The sequence below is a fragment of the Chelonus insularis genome, unplaced genomic scaffold (genome assembly GCF_013357705.1).
Source record: "Chelonus insularis isolate UGA/USDA-ARS -01 unplaced genomic scaffold, ASM1335770v1 contig_290_pilon, whole genome shotgun sequence".
Classification (NCBI taxonomy): Eukaryota; Metazoa; Arthropoda; class Insecta; order Hymenoptera; family Braconidae; genus Chelonus; species Chelonus insularis.
The window spans coordinates 163,994-187,306 of NW_023276470.1; the positions used below are offsets into that span (position 1 = coordinate 163,994).

Genomic DNA, 23,313 nt, shown 5'->3' on the forward strand with positions numbered 1-23,313 from the left:
TGATCTTTTTTATTAATTTATATAAGATATATTGCATAAATCAACTAGTTAAATAAAAATATGTAAAATGATTTTTGACAAATCGCGAATAATCCTTGACTAATTCGATAAATTTTTATTCGTGAATGAAAATAATTATTGTTGAGTGAAAAAATTATTAACTGTACGAAACTTAAGATAAAGATATTTATAAAATACAATGACAATTGATAAACGTAATAAAAATTTATTATTAATTAATTTAATATTAATAACGGACGTAAAATAATTATTAAAGATGAGCAAAAGTCTTTGGCCTCTCTCTTTGTTCATACTCGAACTCGGGTATTAATTTGAAGATGAGACGGAACCAAAACAACGTGAAAGACCATCTATGAGATGAGAAAATAATAATAAAGTGGAAATGAGGAGAGCCCGTCCATAAATTGCTGCGCTCCTTGTTAATGGTCTGGAGCCCGGGGGCGACCTCGACTAAACGCGCAGCCTGTTCTGACCCTGCTGCTTCTCTCTTATCTTTTTCTTTCTTTTTCCATCATTCTCTCGATGCCTCGCCCTCGGCTGCGTCTCGTCCAGCCGGCACTCGACTAAATCTGGTTGAACTTGTTCAGGACGCGCCTGGAAGTCTCGTTTCTGCATCTAATGGACGTCTAGCGATGGCCACTGCTGCTAAAAGAGAACTACATACAGACAGGAAACAAAGGCAATGTGTGGGATATCTGAATGATTTGCGACCAACTGTATGGTCCTTTACATGTGAATTGTGTCCATTTTAGCCCACGTTTCATTTACTCAAATATTTCAAGTCCGTAAATATCCAGTTTCTTACTAAAAATATTTTTTATTTTTTTATCTTCAAAAGTCTCATTTTGAAAATTTATTTTCACCTAGACTATTTTTCTGTATTACCAAAGATTAATAAATAATCAAATTTCAGGCAACTATTTGTTTTATATTAAATCAATGCATCATGTTTCAGAAGTGTAATAATAAAATTATGTGAACTTTCATTTCTAATTAAAATAATTAATGATAAAACTTCATCATTAATAATACTGACTGTTTATTTATTTATACATTATTTTTATTAATATCGATTTATTCTTTCAAAACATCTTTCTGACATTTAAAATAGGTTTTTGAGGTAACATATTTAAATTTAATTTTAGTTATAATAATTTCTACGGAGGTCAGTACTTACTACGAAGTACATGAAGAGACATCTAGATAAATAAAAATCAACTAATAACCACAGTCGTTAAATGCAGCTTCTGTATTGACCAACTATATTGATTGTTGGTAAAGAAGTGATTCCAACTTATCAATTGTAATTAGTTGTTGTATTTGGTTTTGTGAACAATTATTTGATCAGCGCCATTATCTGTTTCCAGTATATTATATACTTTCTATACAGCCATATGTGAACTTTCACTAAAAAAACTTAGAGTCAAAAAACAATATACTTCTCTTAGAATGTTTTAAATATCCAATGGCTAAACGTATCCTAGAAATTTATCCAATCGTGATAAACATACATTAGTCAGTCAATAGTTGGATTGGCGGTACACACGAGTGTTGTCTAAGTGAAATAGCATTTCGAACATTTCCGTGTAATGTAGCTTAGTAATAACAAATTGTAAGTATTGAATCGTCATACTTATATCAATACCCATTATTCCATTGGAAAGTGTCAAAAATGGAAATTTTGTGATTTTTATGTTTTAATAACTATTGAGTAGTTATTTTACTGAATTAATAGGTTAGTATGAAACGGAGTGTCTATGATATGTCGACGATTGCGACCATTTCATTGTAAACGTGAAATAAATATAGACAATAACTGATCAAAATTTTTATCTATTGCTGTTTATCAGTGTTCTAATATTTATATATAAAAATTATTAGACTCATTTGAAATGATATTGCGTGTCTTCAGAAGCCTACAATATGCAATTTTTGTTAGTATGTGTTAAAATGTTGATTACATATATCATTACTAACACGTATGACAATTCTGTTATGATTCTGATGAGTTAATTATGGTGATCTTCAAAACTGCTTTAGATAAATGTAAATAATTTGTTATTAACTTTTATAATTTAGAGCTCATTATTTTTTCAAAAGTATGAAACGATTGCTATTTATTTTTAGGAATACCTATAAACTCTACTTGCAAATACTCAACAAAATGTCATGAACAGTATTGACTTGTACAAGCAGATGAGTAATAACATTATTGATATGCGATGAGTGGTGGTGGATTCCGAGGACGCGGATTCGGACCACATGGGCCAAGATTTAATAGCCCAATATCAGGAGGACGAAATGATGGTTCAAGAAATGGGCCGAGACATAGAGGAAATTATTCAAGAGGAAATTATAGCAACCCACCACAATCATTTTCATCACAATCAGGACAAAGTAGAAGAGGTGATCAACAGCAAGAAAACTGGCCTCAAAACCGATCATTGTCACGATGGGAGCAGCCACATGGTCTTCAGGGTAATAATCAACCACCAACTTGGTCTCACAATCGCGGGGAACCTTTTCAAAATTCATCTGTAAGATTTCAATATCACAATAATGCATCTTATCATTCACGAAGTGGAAGAGGCCACTTCAGAAGTAATAGTGGTGGAGGAGGTAATTTCAGATTTACTGAGCATAGAGGATCAAATAATTACTATAATCCACCATATTATAATACTCCATATAAAGAAAACACGTTTCATCAACAAGAACAAAATATAATCCCTAATGAACCAGTTCCCCCTCTACTTGGCTCAGAGGAAGAACGTCAGCAAAAGATAACGGAAGCAGCTGACGAATTAAAAAGAAAACTTTTAACCAATCGAGCTATACCTGAAGAAGAATCAAACTGGTATGAAGATTTTAATATTGATAGCATGACCGCTGCGGATAAAGAAGCAAATACTATTAAGGCAATTCCGGAGTTAAAACATGGTCCACCTGAACTAAAGTTAACTTTAAATGATTTAAAGGATATTGGCCGAGTAGATATTGATAATACAATCGATCCTTCTGCAACAGAACCAAATTTAATTATTGAACCTTATGATGAAAGTGCTGAAACAAATAGTATCCAACATGATAGCAATGATAATAATGAAGAAACACAACAACTACCGTTGATTACTCTTGAATATTCTAGTGAATCTATAGACCTTGATATTGATGATGGGACTAAAAAGTCGATAAAAAAATCAAAACGAAATTCTAAAGTTAGGTTGAAAAATGCAGAAAAAACAGTCACTGAACATCAAATAACTGGAGATGCTATTTTCAATAGTTCAAAAGAAATTATTCAAGCTTCAAGTGTAATTGAAACGGAAGATAAAAATAAAAAATATGTGAATGTAGAAGATATTTCATTAAATGCAATCGATGACGAATCAGTCATTAATATTAATCAAAGTAATATGATGAGAAGTACTTCGATTGATAGCCTATCGAATTCTCAATCATCTACCGTCCAAAATTCATTAGATTCTTTTTCAATCATGACTGCTGAATCTGTAGAATGTATCTCAAAAAGTTCTCTCCAAAAATCCAATCCAAAGAATATTTTGTCACCAAATACATTAAAGACAAATGAAAGTCTATCAGAAACGTCAGAACATGATAAATCAGAAAAACAAATTCATCAAAACTGTCAAAAACAAGAAACCAAAAATACAAAAAGTGAAAAAATTCATATCATTAGTGCTTATAATAAAAGGAAGATGAAAAAAGAAAGTTCAAAACCTCCACTTGATTTCGATCCAAGAAAACCACCTCCTCATGTCAATCAATCGTTTACGACAAATGAAGAAATTTTACAACCTCCACCGGCATTTGATCCACGACGAAATTTATCAACCATTATACCTGACTTTGATCCTCAAATGCCACCTCCAATTCTTAACAATCAAACAGATACAATCAAGTCGTTTAATACTCATCTCCCTCCAATGCCTTCTATTATTCCATCTGCACCTGCCACCGGTGTTCCCATTAATATGCCATCTACTATGCCTGGTTATGGACACCCAGGTTACAATCCAATGGTACCATATGTTCCAGCCGTTCCGATGCCGTATTCACAAGTAATTGCACCTGTGGAATATTCACTGACCCAAATGTCTCAACCACCATTACCGCCTTCGACAGTAAATGATTCTTTATCAGTTGAAAGAGTCACAAATAAGTCTGAAACTAATGGTGATCCTAATTTGAGTGTTGATGATGTTCTTGGTGAAATGAAAGAAGCTATGGAATTTGCTAAACAATGTATGGTTATGGGAGAGGATGAAGATGTTATTAACTTTCCAACGCTGCCTAATTTACCTCCACTCCCAAAATTTGGAGAGCATAACAAAGATAAACCTACTACCAAACCGAAGAAAACAAAAAAATCTAAACAGGAGACGTGTTATGGGCCACACCCGAAACCCGATTCAGAAAATATACAAGAAACCAGTAGAGAACAGACTTTAGCTTCAATAAGATTGCCAGAAGAAAACAGTACATTATCATTAGAAAAGAAAAGTAAAACATCCGAAATCAATTATAAAATCACAGATGAAAAAAATACATTAGTTGAAGAAACAAATAAAAGCATTGAAGAAAAAGTTAAATGTTATTTAGAAGAAAGCCCAGCAGATGATCTCGGACGTCGTAAAGTGATGTTTAATTTAAGTTCGAAATTTAAAAAATTAAATAAGACTGAAGAATGGATGAATGAAGCAATGGAGGAAGAGAATAAGCAGAAAAATAGAAAATTGAAAATACTCTCATCACCTGCTGTTGCTGTTGTTGCTCCTACGACAATGACTAGTACACTAATAGTTGAAACAAAACAAAATAATCATACTAGTCAAGAAAAAATAAGTTCAAAATTAATAAAAGATAGTTCTTCCAGTGAAAATAGTCATCAAAAGGATAAAGATTCAATACAAACTAAGAATAAAAATAAAGAAAAAGAATCAGAGAAACGAGAGAGTAAGAAATATAGTGATAAAATTGATACTTACGAAGATATTCAAAGAAAGACCAGAAAAAGCAGCAGAGCACAACTGACATCTGGTTCAAAATCAGAAAAAAACGATACTAACAATGAATTTATCGCTGAGAAAATCAGCGAAGCAAAAACATATACACACAAACTATCTGCAAAGAAAATAACACCTGCTTTGACTGAGTCTTCTTGGAAGAATCGCGTAATTACACGTTTTTTAAAGATGAGTAAAAATGATATTCAAAATATGATAAATAATTCAAGTCTTCGTAAATTCGACATTGCCATGCAACACCTCGTTAAAGAAAAGAAATCATCTCTGTCTTTAGAAATGAGACTCAATGAACATGAAAAAATGAAAAACAGTAGTAATTATAATAATGAAGATTTTATGAGTCAATTACAGGCTATTCTCGATCCAGCAGCAACAGTTGACATTACCAATTTACCAACGACTTTTCTACATCAATTAAGTGAGGTATTACATTTAGATCCATTGCCTACTGATCTAGAAGATTCATCAGACAAATCGGAACCGCAGATTTCACTTAATCAAGATTTGTTATCATTAAAAATGGATAAACCCGTGTCCATAGACTCGTCACAATATCCTGAGACCAATACACCTGCTTCTTCAACTCATGAAATGTCTAAACCAAGGAAGATCGATAAACAGAGTATAGACATGACAAAATACACATCGACTATGGACACTAGCACACATTTTCGGACTCGGAACAAACGCAATGAGGTTGATACCAGCGTTCAACGATCGGCCACAAGTAGTACCGTAACTCCAATACAGTCAGCTTCTACCATAGATAACTTGAATATGGATGACCTAGATGATATATTTGTAGCTGGTATACGAGCCAAAGCTAAGTCTACTTTGCAGTCTTTAATCAACAGTCCTATAACTACCAATGAGCGAATTTCAACAACAATGCCTGTAAAAAAAATTGAATTGACGTATACCGAAAGTGATAAAATACCTACTGCAGAATTAGATGAAATTTTTTCTCCTGTTCTAGCTAAGACTAAAACATTTTCACTGAAAACTACTGCATCAACTAACATGGAAACACTTGAACGAGAACAATCACATATGTCACACCGAGAATCGCATAGTAATAGCAGTGTTATAAGTTCATGGAAAAGAAAGGGCATTGACGACCCTGATAATTTTCGCAATTTAACTAAAGAAGAGTATGAAGCACGGTATGGAGATTTTTCTCATATTTCAAATGAAGATGAAAATAGGACGATAACACATAAAACTCAAAAAATGATTCTCAATGGCCGAGAAATTATAACATACTCAACTCAGTCAAATAAAAATTATACATCATATACTCCACCAGATGGACAAAATAATAATCTTACAGAAAGTGAAAATGAAAGTGTTAGTGGACTTGAATCGGATAGTTCAAGTAGCTCTAGTTCAGTTAGTGATGAAGAATCTTTAGATGTATCCAAAGTTTTACGATTTATAAAAGAACGTGAAAAAATTGCAAAAAAGAAAAGTATTAATGAAGAAATACGAGATGAAGTGAGTGCAGAAATAGAAAAGAAACGTAGAGAAAAAAATGCAAAACACAGGTCACATAAATCGCGATCGAAAAAGAAAGAGAGAAGAAAAAAAGAGAAAGACCGAAAAGGAAGAAAAAAGAAACCAAAGAAGAAGCGTAAACGTAGACATCATTCACCGTTATCTAATATTAGTGAAAATGAAAATGCGGAACGGCCTTTGTGGTTGTTAAGAGAAAATGAAATTAAAAAAGAACCAACTGAAGAAATTTTAAAAGAAGAAGAAGATGAAAATGAATCAGATAATCATATTATACATTCAAAAACTACTTTAATTACTCAAACATCTATGACGACCTCAGAAAGTATAAAAAATATTGGTCCAAAAGTTGGTACAACAATACAAACTTCTACTGTAGTTTCACCCCAACAATCATCAATAGTCAATCCAATTGTCACTAATTCAGTGATATCGAACATAAAAATTTCTCCAGCATCACCATCACCAACTTTTTCATCAAGAACTAATAAAACGTCATGCCCTTCAAATTTGCGTTCATCTCAATCCCCTGTACCACATACGAAGACAAAAGCTCAGTTAAAGCAAATGCCAGAAGTGCTTACAAAAACAAAAACTGATCAACCAACATCAATAGAGACTCAACTCTTTACTGAAAAGGAGTCTATCAACAATCAAATATGTGTTCAAAAAACTAATTTGACGACTGAACAATCATCAAAAATTATTCCAATAACAACAGAGAAAATTACAACATCGACAGCTTCTGGGCCACGGAAACTTGACATTAAACAATACCAAGAGCGTGCTCATCGACGAAAGCTTCAAGAACAAGAGAAAGGAAGAGCTATCGCAGAAAATCCAACTGTTTTGACACAAGATTTATTAAAACTTCCAACAATAAATAAATGTCCAACTGCAAGTGAAAATCAATTGAGTTTAATAACATCTTCAGAACCTTCTAAATCTACTACCAATCTACCTATTAATACCACAAGTACTCCCGAAGCTGAAGAAATTGAAAAAATTGTTCAGAAAATTCCTCGTAACACAACATCTATCTGCAAAACTGAAGAGAAATCTTTGACTGAAACTTCTAAAATTTCTAACATTCCAGTTTGTACTAAATTAACACAAACATCAACATCTACTTCAATGTTAAAAACTTCAAAAGATAAAAATATTGAGGAAAGTAAATTTGCTAATATAAAATCTGAGGGTAGTAAGGAAATGAAACTTAAAGAAAAATTGAAGAGAAAGCCTGTAAAACCTGTCATTACTAATATCGCAGTTTTAAAGAATAACCCGCTATCTTCTCAAAATAAAAAATCAAAAATTGGTCCAAAGTCGTCAATGTCTGTTAAAACTTTGAATATGGGCGAAAAAAAAATAAAAACTTCAGAAAGTTTTCACACAACTGCCCAAAGTGTGCTATTGTCTTCAGCTTCTAGTAACACCAATATTTTAAACGAAAAGAAGGCATCTATAAATATTGAAATCGACCAGCAGAATAAACTTAAACAAAAAATGAGTAAATTAGAAGAAGGAAAAGATATAAGCATAAAAGAACTAAGTGTATCTCAAGTCAATTTAGCTGAAGAATTGTGTGAAGTGCCAAAAGAAATAGTTTTAAAAGATAAATCAACTTTATGCAAAAAAATCCATACTCATGGTAAAATGGCACAAAAATTTTTCCATTATTTTACTTCATCGAAACAAATTCAGAGTGATGGATTTCCTGATACGGTAACATTTGAAATAATGGAAACCAACAAACAATATATTCCTATAAAAAATTTCAATGATGAATCAACGTTATCATCAAATAAAACAAATGAAAATCTTGAGAAAACAATTCATGAAAATACGACAGATTTGAATGAACTATCGAATCCAGTACTAAATAAGGAAATGAAAGAGGAAATTGATGAGTCGAGCATTTGTAGTGAAGTTCAACCGATTTCAATCAATTTACAGTTTGAAAAAGATAATGGGAATGGAGATATGTTACTTTTGGTAAGTAATCGAAAAAAAAATTCAATTGATGCAGAAAATATTACAGAAGAAACAAGTATAGAAAAACCATTCAAATCTGATGACTGTTCAGTTAAAGAAGTAGCTCTTATAAATATGCCAATGAATAAATTAGAAACTATTGAAATACAATCGGTAATAAAAGAAAAAGAAAACGAAATAAAAAAAGAAGAGTTACTATTGTCCGAAAAAGAAGAAAATCTATCAATTTCTCATCTCCAAGAGTTAGAAAAACTTTCATCAACTTTATCCAATAATTCTGAAGATCGTTTGAGCGAAGATATTTCAGAATGTAGTACTTTAGTGCCTTCTGAAGAAATTAAAATTATAAATACATTGGAAAGAATTACAACAGAGGAATTTGTAAATATTTCTGATGGTGAATTGATAGATGATAAAGTATTTTCTGAAAATCCACTACCAGAAATAAATTCTCTATCAGAATCACCAGGTGAAGCTAAAAAAGACTTAACTTTAAGAGAGTCAGAGCTTTTGTCTAAAACATCAGAAAATAGTGAGATATTGTCTTCTGAAACTAATGATTGGAATGTTAGTGGTACGAAAAATGAAGATGAAATTGACTTAATACCGGAAGAGATAATTGATCAGTCTCCTCATGAACAAGAATTAGAATCGTCTTTACTTAGAGTTCAAACACTAAATACTTATGAATCAGAAGATATTGAAACGCCATTTTCTTCAAAATCTGTGGTGCTTCATGATAAAGTATTAGCTGCAGATAATGTCAGAAATTCATTTTTAGATGATCCAATTACATTTTCAAATACAAAATCTCCAACTTCTGAAACAATGGAATTCGAAATTTTAAATGACGCTGATATAGTGGGATCAATTTACAATAATCAATTAGATGAAACTTCACCTATTGATAGTATAGAAGATGTTCCAGCTGATGAACCATTTGGAGAAGATGAAGGAGTAAATACTTTAACACTTCCAGCTTTAGAAAGTCCTTGTTTGCCACCAGAAACTGATGATAGTTTTATTTTAAGTCAAAATTCATCTAAACAAATAAAAGACACAGATTTTCCAGACAAAGAATTAATGAAAGAAATTGAAGGGACATCACCAGAACGTTTACCATCTCCAATTCTTCAACTTTCGTCTAAATTATCTGATAATGATGATGATGATGATGATAATAATAATAATAATGCTGATAACGATATTAGCAATGATAAAAATCATGATGATGACAACTCTAGAGAAAACGTTGCTACAATTATTAGCACTACTAGGTTCACAGAGGGCGTAATAAATACAGAAAATAATTACCCAGAATCCACGGGGCCAACTGAACATCACATTGAACCAACTTCAGACGTTTTAAAAAATAATTCCTTAACGGTCGACATTAGTATTGATAAAGATATTGAATTAAATTCTTTCAACGAAAAATCTAATAAAAAGTTTCCTGAACGAGATAAAATAGAGGAAAGCTTAGAAGAAATTCTATCAGGAAAGCCTTCGAAATATGCACAAATGTCTCCAACTATTGAGGAAAATATTTTAAACATTGTGGACCACGTACAAACAGAAGGTAACATAAACTATGAACCTATATCAGGTAGTACAGAAAATACGCAAATGTTTCCAGAAATATCAACTTCATCAATTCAATCTCACACCTCAAAGAAGCAAGAAAAGTATTCGTCAAAAGATGATTCATCGAGAAAAAGCAGAAGTAAATCACGTACACCTCCCCGAGATCTGAAAAAAAATAAAAAACGTCATCATCATCGAAAGAAATCTAAACTGTCAGCAGAAAAAGTTGAAGAAGCGATAACGGCGAATATTACTAAACCTATATTAGTTACAAAAGATTCTGTTATGATGAGAATGCAGGAGATTGATTTAGCTATTCAGAAACTTATGGATGAGAAAATGGCTCTCTATCAAATGTTAAAAGATGATAAATGGCCATCTGTTCAAACTGAAGAGCATCCAATATTGACTGAGCCGAAAACACCTAAAGTGAAATCTCATTTATCTACATCATTAACTGACAAGCTGGCTGTAAAGACACCGCGGGTTGTTGTATCAAGATTGGCAGAAAGCGATATGAAGCAAGCATCAACATCATCAGTCGTTGAACTTCTTCAATCTAAACCTGAGTATTCTAGTACCCCAAAACACGAAAGTTTGTTATTAAATAAATTTTCTAAAACTGAAGAGAAAAATAATAAAATATTAAGTTTAAATAATACTGCAATATCTAAAATGCCGAAAAAAAGAAAACACAAGGAAGACAGAGGCCATAATAAAAATAAAAATTTAAAAACAGATGGATCTCCAGAAGCTAAACGACAAATGAATTCACAAGAATATCTTCATAAACATAAAAAATCATCAATAGCTGCTAAAAACATCAGAGAATCATCTCGTAAACCATTCAAATTATCACAGTTATTGACAACTTTTAAACCAAAAACATCTATAGAGAAAAGAAGATCTACAAGTCCAAAAGAATTACAGCGAATTCAGAAATCTTCATCAATAAGTATTGAAAAAAATGTAAATGTTAGTCAAGATCTTACAAAATTATTGAAAAAAAATGATTTAAATAGTTCAGAAGAAGCAAATAAAGAGAGTGGTTGTAATGGAAAGAATAAATTATCTGTCGATAATGATAAAAATAATGAAAATGAACATTTTGAACTATCTAAAAAGCAGAGTCAAGAAAATTTTAATATTTCTGAAGATGTTCCCAATCTAATTTATTCTGATGACAGTACTTGGGATCATATAGATAGCTTCCATGAAAAATCCGAAAGATCTACTGGTTTACTTCTACTAGAAGAAAGTATGAAACGTGAGAAAGCAGCTAAAAAATCAAAGTATCTGACGTCAAAAAAGAAAATATCAAATTCAAATACAAAAGAAGATTTAGTATCTTCTGATCTCGATGATACAATGCCTCTTATTTATGTCATTTCTAAAAAAAAATTGAAAAAGAAACAGTCAATGCTTAATAAAAAACTTAACAAAAGCAGCAATAATGAAGAAACTCCAAGAATTGATCATACAGAAGAAATTATTGATGCTGTAGCAACAAATCGAGTTCATGATTTGTACGATAATTCTATTTCTAAAGATAATGAGCAATGCAGATTTGAAAAAGAATCTAATAATCAACTGTTAACAACAATTGAAAAATTAGATGATTCAAATATGGAAGAGACTAGAGAAACTTCAAATAAAATAGAAACAAGAACCGAAGTGGTAGAAAGTCAAATCATAGAAGGAAGCACTGAAACAGATAATAGTAAGAAAAACTACTTAGATACAGAGATAAGAGAGAAAGAAGATTTTCATCCGAAAACACCAGACTTTGTTGAGCCACTTCAAATAACAGAACAAAATACTGAAGAACATTGTGAAAATGAAAATAACCCAAATGAGGAAGAATGGACTACGTTAGATTCTGTTGGGTTTATTGATGAAAAAGATGACGGTCTTGATGATATTTCCGATGATAGATTGGAGATACATACGAGTTTCGAAGAAGAAAATAGCAACATAAGTTCTACAGATATTCTTGAAAAAGGACAAGAAGAATCAGCGACACTAGTAAGATCATCTTCACCAATTGAAGAAGATAACATTAATAATACACAATCTGATGCAAAAATGAATAATTATGAAAAAAATCAAAAGATATCAGAAATACAATCAACAATACTACAAGACTGGGCAGAATCTCCATCACATTCCAGTCGCTATGATAATGACATTAATTTGGAAATGAAAAAATCTAGATTTGATTTAAATCAAATTACTACTCGAGAATCACCATTAATGGTAAATGCCAATGAGGAGACAAAAATTTTTAATGTCGAAGAAAATAATAAAGAATCAGAAATAGATGATACAAGTGTGAATGATAGTCAAAGACTTTTAGAATTAAAAGAATCGACAACTACAAAAAATAAAAAGAAAAGTGATGATAAAGTCGAAGAAGAGAATAAAGAAGAAGAAAATACAATAAATCAAGATGAAGAAGAAAACTTAAAGAAAAGGAAAAGTTCATTAGAAAGAGAAATTGAACGACCAACGTCAATAGTAAAAGAACTTGAAAAATATGGACATTCATTCTGTGAACCTGTAAGATCTAAATCTGCTGTGCAAGAATTAGAAAAATCTGAGTATTCAATAAAAGAAACAAACAATAAACGACCGAAATCTGCAACGAAAGAAATTGAAAGACCAAAATCTATAATAAAAACAAGTGAAAAATTCATATGTATAATTGAAGAAACTAAGAGCTTAAAATCTGCTGTAAAAGAAATTGAGACTCCAAGCTCTACAGTGAATGAAAATGATAGATCGAAATTTATAGTGAAAGATTTAGAAGTTCCAAAGAATGTACCTAAAGATGTTGAGCTGGAAAAATCAACAATAAGAGATTCTGAAAAAATAAAATTAACACGAAAAGAAATAAAAAAAATTACTGAAGAAAAAGAAGCATCAATTGAAGAAAATGTTGAAAATGAAGAAATTTTGAAGAAAAAACGAGAAAAAATAAAAACTAAATCGAAAGTTATGGATGACGAAGAATCATCAGTTGAAAAAGACATTGACAATGATGAAGTTTCAAAGAAAAAACGAGAGAAAAGTAATAAAAATAAAAATCTTCTAGCAAGTCGAAGAAGTTCACGAAGTTCTAGACAATCAGACGATAGTAACAGAACATCTAGAAGTCGTTCACGATCTACAAGAGTAGAAAAATCACCTAGTTCTCGAGATACTTCTCCTCCTGAAATGGACTTAAAGAGTAGACCAACTTCAGGCAGCTCTTCAAGCTCCTCTGTAAATAGTAGAAAAAAATCTACCACAAATTCAAGAAGTAGAGAAACTACTAAAATAGATAGTAGATCAACTCGACGGAAAAGAAAACAGAAAAGGCTCGGTGATTCAGACATTAACTTAATGAGAAAATGTAAAGTAAGGTTAATAGATTGTAAACAAATATATCGTGAACCCAGCCTTTATTCGAGTTTTCTTAAATCGCATGGATTGTCAAGAATTAATAATTGGATGTTACAAGAAATTATACCTCGACAAGAAACGCCTCCAAGAGAGTCTAAGAGACCTTCTATTAGTGATGAAGATAAAAATCATAGTGACGATGACTCAATGGAACTCATTCAAGTTGAAGAAGTTGATGATCTTCAAACTATGGATACTCTAGATTCTTTAGCAGATGATAGTATTCAAGATTCCAGAGATCAGAATGACAACAATTCTTCAATAAGTTCAGAATTTGCAGAGTCACCACAAAACGTCGATATTGCGGAATCAGACTTTGATGAGTATCGTGATAATGATGAAGAACCTGAAATTTTGGAATCAGACATTGAAATTTTAGAAAAACAATCTCCAGCAACAAATGCTTCCAATCTTATTTATTCAAAAGACATTGAAAGTGAAGAACCTCGTAGGACACAGTATACTGTTCACAAAGGACCGATTCTTGATATTAAGGTAAAGCTCACTCGGTTAACCGATAGCGATTTAAAAATAAAAAAATATTCAAATTAATTGATAGATTTTATATTTTGTTTGCTTAATAATGTTATTATTTCGTTTTCTTTATTAACATTTTATTCAAACGTTTGTTATAAATATATTGTTATGTTTAAACGTGAACATACCACAATTATAAATAATCATTTGTACTTACTGCGTAATAAGTATTATTTTTTATGATTTATCGGTTCATTAATAATACTTTTTCATTTGATTTTATAATAATTTCTATCATAAATAAAGTCAATTGACTTTATGACAACAAAATTACTGCTTTCTCATTACACCTTTTATTTACACACTTACACTAACTTCATAGCTCAGTCAAACAAATGGATAATAAACGATATAATAAACAAAATTGGTGCTTTTGTGGTATACTGAAAAAAAATTTTTTTTTTTTTCAATTAATATAAATACTTTATATTGGGGTTTTTTTATGGCAAATATTAATTTTTTATGCAATGCAAAAATATGAAGAAATTGGCTTATTGAATCTGAACTGCATGAAAAGAAAATTGGAAAATCAAAAATGATAAAATGGCGACAAATTACTTTCAATGGTATTTTCTTTTTTAAAAATCATTATGCTATTCAAACTTGATCAAAAGCTTTCATATTTTTTTACGTTTGTAACTAATACAGAGTGATTGAAATTTTAAGTCTTTTTTTGAGTTAACAATAACCAAGTCTTACACTTCATAAATTTTTTTCACACTTAGAGGTTTCAAAAGGTTTAAGAAGGACTCATCAATCGCAACCTTAGCACCTTGTTACTTTACTCGTTGTTCCTTTGTTGTCTAAACTATTTACCTTGATAGGGGGTTCTCTTTTAGGTCTTTGGTGATTCCTTTTTAGCAGCCAGTGAAGACGGAGCAATATATAGATATAGTCAAAGGTCCAATGGTATATTAAATATCTATAAAGGTCATGATGCAGCAGTTACTTGTTTATATATTCATGAAGTTCCTGGAACAGCTGAAAGTGGAAATACAAGATGGAATTTGTTTTCTGGTTCTCTCGATGCAACCTTAAGATGTTACGATGTTATAAATGGGTCATTAGATCGTCATATATCTGAAATTGGAAGTCCTATTCAATGTATGGATCAAGCTTGGGGAAATATTTTTATTGGAACCAAGTCAGGTCACATTTCTCGATATGATATTAAATCTGGCTGTTTGAGAGAAGATAAATTAGACTTTTCTGATAAACCAATACTTGCACTTCGAGCTTCAACTGAAGGACCGCGAAAAATTCTGATTGTTGCTTCTCGTAATCAACCTATCACTATTAGGGATGCACAAAATGGATTATTTCTACGTACAATATCTGGTCAGAGAAATCATACTGTCTATAGTTTGTTGATGGATAAGAATCTTGTTTATTGCGGGACCAGTAACACTTCGATTCCAGTCTTTGATTTTATTGTAAGTAAAAGTTTATTTTTGTATAATTACATTAAATTTTTTGTAGGTTAAACTAAAAATTAACAATCTATTTTATGACTTTATAGAGTGGAGAACAAGTTGCTCAGTACACTGCCGGTGTTGGTATTGTTTGCATGCGACTTTATAAACAATTGTTGTTTGCCGGTTGCTATGATGGGAATATATATGTCTTCGATACAAATGTGAGTAAACACGAATATGAAATTTTTTTTTCAATAATACGATGTTTAAATTATACATTTTCAATCAATATTTACATTATTTAGGATCTAAAATTGATATGCAGTATCCCTGGGCCTGGCAATATGCTATTGAGTTTAGAAATTGTAAATGATGAAGTATGTATACATAATGACATTAATATTTATAATTTATAAGAAAAATCAAAGTATCTATTAGCAAATAATAAGATATTTAATGATATTTGTTATTTTATCAGATCATAGCCGGTAGCAAAGACAGGCGTCTACATGCATGGAGAATGCCTAATCAGATAAGAAATATGATCACTGATCGAACGTGAAATTAATTGAATGCTCCCATCAAAGTGCCTGGAACATCTAGTCAAAAATAATATTATAAAATTTGTTCTTTTATAAATGCAATCGAAGACAATATCCCGCATAAGAGCGACAAAATATTTCAAGTATAACATTGTACATATAATATATACTATTGCACATAGTAACATTTTAAACTTTGTACAAAAATACTGTAAAAAGTTTCTCAAAAAATTTTAATATTTTAGGACAATTTATTATCAACATGTAGTTGATGCAGTATTTATGTTATGCATAATTTAAATTAATTCAATTTTTTTTAAACTTATTGATTTTTACATAATTGATTCTATATATACATACATATTTATGTGCATTAATTGATTATATATAAAAGAATAATTAAATAATTCTATCAAAATAATCCCTAATAGAGTTATGATAATATAATATTCATAGTGTAAAAAGTTATTTCTGTTCATTATGAAAGTAGTGCAAATCTAATTAGAAATGAATAATTATAATTAGTGAGATATTTATTGAATTATTATGTTAATTTTATTTTGGGAAAGAATTTTTTCTTTACTTTTATAATACTGAAAATTGACAACACAACATCTTAATATCATCTGATTGTTAATATACGTATACCACTATTAGTTGTTTGATCGATTTTAAGTATCTTCTATATCCCTTTCATAATAATCTTTTTATTTTCGTAAACCAAATATATGTAAATAGCTCTATATTGATTTATTAAATTAATTATTTAAGTATGTGTTTGTGTCTTGGTCCTACAAAATCTGGTAAAACTTTGTTAATGAAAAAACTTCAAGGAAATGAAGCAATTGATGATGCATCACATACAGTTCCTACAAATGGAATTAATCTTTTTACAATACGTAGTAAAGATGGACATTTCGACATGATCGTAAGGGAAATAGGCGGTAGCATGGCTCCCATTTGGAAACATTATTTTGAGAGGGTAATTTTTATTAAAGCTATATGTCAATACCAAAATTTTTAACAATATTATCTGACACTTTTTATGTATCTAAATTTATCACATACTTCTAAAAAATACAAGTCATGATTTGATATATTCTGATATTAATAATTATTTTTGTAAATGGCCTAAAAATTTATCAAACTATTGACAATTATTAACTAGTTCTGATGATACTAAAAATAGTATAATTATAATTTAATATAATCATTTATTATTTAGCTGTCTAATCGTATAAGATTGTTTCAAATTCTTAACAATATTAAAAATAATTCTTAAAATAAATATTGAAGAATTGTATATTATTATATGCAAAAATCTGCAGGTTTATAAAATCATTTACGTCATAGATGCAAGTAATCTTTGTCAAATTAGTGCTACTGGAGTACTTTTCTATTCATTGTTAATTGAACCAAAACTTCAGCATATTAAAGTATGTTTTATACTTAGTAAAATGGATCTTTCATATCGTCAAATGAGAAATGAAGCTCTTCTAATGCTACACTTTAATCGATTAAAACGAGAAGTAAATCAAAAAATTACCGTCATCGAAGCTAGTGGAATGACAGGTCAAGGTATAGAAGAAATAAGAGACTGGTTATTTGATCCAGATACTTTGAAAGCTACAGGATCCACTGGTAATGCTGCTGCAGCTGCTTTAGCAAATGCTGCTATTGCCAAAAAGTGAATCATGTTCAATCAAATGTATTTATTATAATATAAATTAATTAGTTATTGAATACTGTGTAAATGATTTCCTTTTTTTTTATTTTATAATACAACTTAGAAAGGTATAAAGCTGATTTTAGAATAATTATTCTTTTTCATACAGCATGAGCTGTAATTTTTTTGCTCATCCTCAAGTTTACAAAGAGCGAACAAATATTTCAATATCACTTTTCGTCTTTCAAACATTTTTGTCATTATGACGGATTTTCTATTCTTTATCATTTTTTATGTAAATTCTATTTTTAAATGATTTTATATTAATTCATGGAACTGTAAAAAGTGTTCATTGCTTAAAAGTATTATATATAACAAAATTTTAAAAGAAGATTAATGTATCCTTGTTAGATCTTCAACTATTTTTACAAGATCGTCTACTGTAGCTTCTTTCTTCATACCACTCCCATCATCAACCTACAAATAATAATCAATCTGGTTATTTTTTATTAATTTAAAAAAAAAAATTTTTTTTAATTTGAAAATGTACAAAAGAAAAAATTTTTATCAACTACTTTTTCGAGTTTTTAGTGTCTAAAAAATAATCTGAAATTTCATCAAAAATGATCAAATAAATATTCAATAAATTAAATTTGAATAACATAAAATATAAAAACTTACCATAAGACTCATAGCAACTTCAGCCATTTTATCATGACTCAAATCTAAGAAGCTTTCAATTAAATCTCCATCAATAAAACCTTCACAAGCTTCGACTTTTAATTCAGTATTAAAACTTCGCCAAAAGCTGTGTTCAATTTTTCCAACGCTTTTAATTACTGAAGTAAGTCGGTCTTCTAGATTACGAAGAAATTCATAGAAAGGTGCAGGAATTTGTGTTACTAAACCAATAGCTCCACTGACAGTTCCAAAAAGTACACAACCTTGAGTTGGTGTACTAGATTCTCCTAAATGTTGCATAACTAAAGAACCATGTCTAAAAACATTTACCATGTCTCCAAGATGAAACTGTCCAACTTCTTGCATCTGTTGTCTCTCTTCTTCAGAGGCAGCTGCACTATCTTTTTGGCACACAAATAGATTAAAACAATTTTCAGCACCAAGAAAAGTGTCATCATCAAGAATTTCAATGGCAGTCATCCAGTTCGGATTATAATCTCTAGCAATTTCTTCAAAACTACCTTCCATAGTTTTATATTGGAGCAACGTAAAAGATCTCATTAAATCTCCAACTAATACAAAGTCTCCTTTTGTCTTTAAAAAAAGTGCAATTATATTATTGAAATGACTACATTCAAGTCTTAATTCTTTTTCAGCTGTCCATTCAAAGAGACGAACTGTACTGTTTATACTTGCAAGAAGTTTTCCATTGAATTCAACTAGTGAATAACAAGATCCTTTAATTTCTTTTTCAGCTACTTGTGTAAGTTTTCCATCACTCCAGTGATACAACAATATTCTTCCCATTTTCGGTTCTGTCTCATCAGGATTTACAAGAGCTGTACCAACTACAAAATAAGATGTTGGATCTTCTCCAAGTTTTGTAGAAATTAAAGATAGTGCATATTCATTAGGCATTAACGTATGAGCGTGTAGAACTTCAAAAGTATGTTGGTCGATGATTAATAGGTTATTTACTTCAATATCCTGACCTATTTCACTAGAAGTAGTATGACCTGGTTTATTATGTGATGAAACTTGACTGCTACTTGACGTAGAAGCAGCCTGGGTTGAAGCTGATGGTCTAACAATACTAACGCCATTATTTTCTTGAATATCAACACGCATTGTAATAACTCCAAATGTTTGAGAAGATTCCTGGTATGTGATACGTCTTGGAGATTCTCCTAGGGGTACGGTTCTAATATGAAGTTTCTGTATTTCATCAATAGTACCGATCGTTACAGTACTATCTGTTGCTAGTGCTAAACTGTCTGGATAAGACTCCGCATTTAATGAACACATATGATTAACTTCTTTTAGATTGACATTACTAAAAACTAATTTGTGGTTTGACGAATAAATGACAGTAGGACGATCACTGCAGGCAAAAACATTAGTAGTAGAGAGCGACCTAAATGTTCTTAAAACTGTCGGTTGAGTTCCAAGTGTAACTTTTTTCTTATCAGACAAATTTCCCGTATCTTTTTGAAGAGTAAAATAATACATACTTCCATCTCCAAGCGCGCAAAGTAAGTACGTATTTCCTTCGAAACAAGTCATCAAAACGGACCTTGGAATAATCTCTCCACCAAGTAATTCCTTATTTATTTCTTCTAAAGCAGGAAGAGTGAGAATTCTAATAGATATATCTGTCCATAAACCGACAGTGGCAATTTTGGCTTCATTACAGCCATCGAGAGGTGAAATATCTAGACATGCTACTTCATGTTGAAGTGTTGTGATACCTTTAGGTACAATTCTATTGTCAATTATTTCCATATAAAAAACATCATTTCCGGTAGCACAAAGTACTTGTTTTCCGTTGCATGCAACGACACTGATAGTTCGTTTATTTGTTGGTTCCCATTCAGAAACAACAGTTTTTGTTTCATTAGAAATCAACCTAGCAGATGTAGGAGTGATTTGAATAAATAAATCATCAGTTACATTGCCCGTATGAAAAGTCTGTTCATCAGCTACAAAGCCAGGAATTTCAGTTTCCTCAACTTCTTCACCATTTAATGTTAATATCCTTGTTTGTCCAACGAAAGCAACGATTAAAGTATTATCATAATTCCCTCCACCTACTTTAAGAGCCCACATGCCTTTAATTCCTGGTAAATCAATACTAGCATGTTCCTGAATACCAATACCATTTCTAATAATTCTTAAAGACCCTTCTTTAAAAGCTCCAGAGCAAGTAACCATTTGTCCTTGACCTTGACGTTCTAAATCTACAATTGCCATATCTACAATTGGTGCCAAATTTGTAAATGTCTCCATTGGTACACAATAAGATCCATTTTCATCAGCTTTCGTTATCAATTTAATAAGTTGGGAATCTCCCATACGACTTCCTACGAATATTACTCCATTATCTAAATATGTGATACACTCTGGTATACTCACTTCACCTAATAGCTCGACTTTTAAATCCTTCACAACTGTTGTCCCATCAGGTTTCTTTTCTTGTTCCAAAAACAACATAAACAAATGACCAGCTAAATCTCCCAATAAGTACCTAAGTCCTTGTGCATCAATTTTAGCGTAACAAGTGATAGTACTATATTTAATTATGGGTGGAACAACTGCAATATAAGTTGTTCCATCATGATATAAAATACTTTCTTGACCAATTATTATTGCTCCACATATTGGAGATGGAACTGGAATTACCATCATTGCTTCTCGTTCAACATTATCCTGCTTCCAAAGAGTTTTAACAAATTCTTTGTCTTTCAGTGAAATTTCATGTGTTTTTACATGACGACCATTAATATCTTGATGAATAATTATCAGTGTTGGATTAGCACATCCATATAAGAAATCTACATCTTGAACTAATTGTTCATCCATTCTAATCGAAGAGGCTTTCAATTCGGGGTTATCTTTATCAAGGGGAATTATTTTAAATAGTCCATCATAAAGTCTCAAACCAATGACTCTTGCTTTTGGATCAATTACTGCTTTTATTCCTGTTTCAGATGGTTTTCCTATTCTATCAGCTACATTTCCATGTGCTTTTGTAATTATTTCAATTTCTTCACCATCTCCAACACATTCTAAAATCATTGCATTATATCTATATGTAAGAAGAAATAATAAATCCTTCTTTTCGTGCTGAAAAGTGTAAATCAAAAAATTTTAGAGAAATTTAATAATTACGTTGTTAAATAAAAACGAAAGAAAATATAATATCTTACAGGAGGCCTGAAAAATTTTATCTCGGCAATTTTTCCATAAATGCCAACTTCTTTTAGTGGCCTTAATCCTTCTGGAGTAACAAGATAAATTTCTAGGCGCATATTTTTAGCAAGGATTAGATTAAGATCAGTAGGGGATGTAAAATTTCCTAAAATAATTATTTAAATGCATCATTCAATTTTTCGCATCGAATAATGATTGTTTTGTATTAAAAAATACTTTTTAGGTTATCATTGCTTAACTTACCGGTAACACAAGCGTTAACCGCCGTAGGTTTGTGTGCTGTTACTACATAATGATGAGCCATACTTTTCATAATATTTTATTACTCTTTAATGATTAAATATTGCTACTAATATCTCACAAAAAAAAATACAATTAACAAAACTTTTCTTTGGATTATTTGCAAATATAGGTGCTTTTCAATTCCATGTGCCATAAAGTTGGCCACAAGTTCACGTTGAAAAACCAAATTGGACTTCCAGAATTCAGCTGTAGAGTCATCTATTATATTATTCTTAAACTGTTATTGCTTGTACAAATAAAAGAGGGAGAGGGAATCTAAGAATACTGTCAGAGAAGAGAGACCAGTATAGAAGTCCAATGCTGTGTTAAAAATCCGGACGGAGTTTCGGTCAACATGTCGGTAATCTCAGTCACAACATAAAAGTTTCTGTGAACCCATCGAGCGATAGCGCTGTAACGGTTTATCTTAGCCACGCTCCTTAATCTAAGGGAGAAAAGAGAAAAGATTTGTGTTCTCTTTTACTCTCATTATAAGAATCCTAAACCAGTTTATTTTCAAGCACCAATTTTTAAATGGAAAAGGTCCGGCTCTGGTTGCAACATACATAGAAGCTATAAAACCAATTGATATTTTTGTAACAGCTCAGAGGTAACACACTCGACTACGAAAACTTAGGTTTTGTGTTCAAGCCTATCAATGTCATTTTTAACTTCCCATTAGGAAGTTATTGTAATTGGTTCGATTGGTGAAATTTGAATTTTCATTAAATCTCCACGTTTCAAGATATTTGCAAGCATACTGACATATTTTTAGAATGATGTGTGTATGTATGTATATATGTACGGACGTCAGCATTTTATTCGTTTTCAATATCTTAAGAACGGATCAAGATATCAACTTCAGCCAAAATTAATTCGAAAGATATTATTATAAAGAAGATGTGAAGGAAATTTAAACAAATTCGATGGAGCCGTTTTTTTAACTTCCCATTAGGAAGTTATTGTAATGGTCCGATTTGGCGACGCTGGAATTTTGACAGATCTCGATGTTTTAACATGTGAGGAGTTCATATCGATAGTTTTTAAGAAGATGTATGTATGTACGTACGTACGTACGTACGTACGTATGTACGTATGTGCGTTCGGGTTGCAAGTTATTTCTTTCGTTCACGGTTTCTCAAAAACTAATTAAGATATCCACTTCGGATCAATTGCATTCGATAAAGAATGTGACAAAGAACAGGTGAAAAGATTTTAAATAAAATTGGTCGATTAGTTTTTTTTTTTATGGGCAAAAAAAGAATTACAATACAAAACTGGCGAAGGTTTCAAACTTATATCTCGAGAACGGTTGGTCCTACAACAAAAAACTAAAGTACTTTTTTGTAGAGAATTTTCTTGCAAATATTTTATGT

The 23,313-nt window shown here is 30.9% G+C and overlaps 3 protein-coding genes across 7 annotated transcripts; 2 read left to right on the forward strand and 1 right to left on the reverse strand.

Annotated features, from left to right (window-relative positions):
* The first annotated feature begins 1,431 nt into the window (after positions 1 to 1,431).
* Positions 1,432 to 16,350, forward strand: LOC118065279 (uncharacterized). Of its 5 annotated transcripts, XM_035080452.1 has the most exons (7): positions 1,432 to 2,067; positions 2,149 to 10,155; positions 10,213 to 14,099; positions 14,981 to 15,574; positions 15,661 to 15,777; positions 15,862 to 15,933; positions 16,035 to 16,350. In XM_035080452.1, exons 2-7 carry the CDS (start codon positions 2,244 to 2,246, stop codon positions 16,116 to 16,118), a joined length of 12,666 nt encoding a protein of 4,221 aa, XP_034936343.1. In that variant the 5' UTR covers positions 1,432 to 2,067; positions 2,149 to 2,243; the 3' UTR covers positions 16,119 to 16,350. The 5 variants fall into 5 exon arrangements, with proteins under 5 accessions (XP_034936343.1, XP_034936341.1, XP_034936342.1 ...); XM_035080450.1 differs by having other exon boundaries at positions 1,432 to 1,756; positions 2,149 to 14,099; XM_035080451.1 differs by having other exon boundaries at positions 1,432 to 1,633; positions 2,149 to 14,099.
* A 339-nt stretch (positions 16,351 to 16,689) lies between these two features.
* Positions 16,690 to 17,789, forward strand: LOC118065293 (ADP-ribosylation factor-like protein 16). The gene is made up of 2 exons (XM_035080473.1): positions 16,690 to 17,080; positions 17,427 to 17,789. The coding sequence occupies exons 1-2, from the start codon at positions 16,871 to 16,873 to the stop codon at positions 17,787 to 17,789; spliced, it is 573 nt and encodes a 190-aa protein (XP_034936364.1). The 5' UTR covers positions 16,690 to 16,870.
* A 63-nt stretch (positions 17,790 to 17,852) lies between these two features.
* Positions 17,853 to 22,125, reverse strand: pic (DNA damage-binding protein pic). Its single transcript, XM_035080454.1, has 4 exons — positions 21,899 to 22,125; positions 21,652 to 21,800; positions 18,446 to 21,568; positions 17,853 to 18,241 (listed from the first exon to the last, which is right to left on the reverse strand). The coding sequence occupies exons 1-4, from the start codon at positions 21,966 to 21,968 to the stop codon at positions 18,158 to 18,160; spliced, it is 3,426 nt and encodes a 1,141-aa protein (XP_034936345.1). The 5' UTR covers positions 21,969 to 22,125; the 3' UTR covers positions 17,853 to 18,157.
* Between the last annotated feature and the right edge of the window lie 1,188 nt (positions 22,126 to 23,313).

What these genes read in the sequence shown, in the direction of transcription:
- LOC118065279 (XM_035080450.1), top strand. Translation starts at nt 2,244, where the DNA reads ATGAGTGGTGGTGGATTCCGAGGACGCGGATTCGGACCACATGGGCCA. An exon ending in TATATGTCTTCGATACAAAT is followed by an intron (nt 15,778 to 15,861) that starts GTGAGTAAACAC and finishes TACATTATTTAG; the next exon opens with GATCTAAAATTGATATGCAG. An exon ending in TAGAAATTGTAAATGATGAA is followed by an intron (nt 15,934 to 16,034) that starts GTATGTATACAT and finishes TTATTTTATCAG; the next exon opens with ATCATAGCCGGTAGCAAAGA.
- LOC118065293 (XM_035080473.1), top strand. Translation starts at nt 16,871, where the DNA reads ATGTGTTTGTGTCTTGGTCCTACAAAATCTGGTAAAACTTTGTTAATG. An exon ending in GGAAACATTATTTTGAGAGG is followed by an intron (nt 17,081 to 17,426) that starts GTAATTTTTATT and finishes AAAAATCTGCAG; the next exon opens with GTTTATAAAATCATTTACGT.
- pic (XM_035080454.1), bottom strand. Translation starts at nt 21,968, where the DNA reads ATGAAAAGTATGGCTCATCATTATGTAGTAACAGCACACAAACCTACG. An exon ending in GGTTAACGCTTGTGTTACCG is followed by an intron (nt 21,801 to 21,898) that starts GTAAGTTAAGCA and finishes TAATTATTTTAG; the next exon opens with GAAATTTTACATCCCCTACT. An exon ending in AAGTTGCTATGAGTCTTATG is followed by an intron (nt 18,242 to 18,445) that starts GTAAGTTTTTAT and finishes TATTATTTGTAG; the next exon opens with GTTGATGATGGGAGTGGTAT.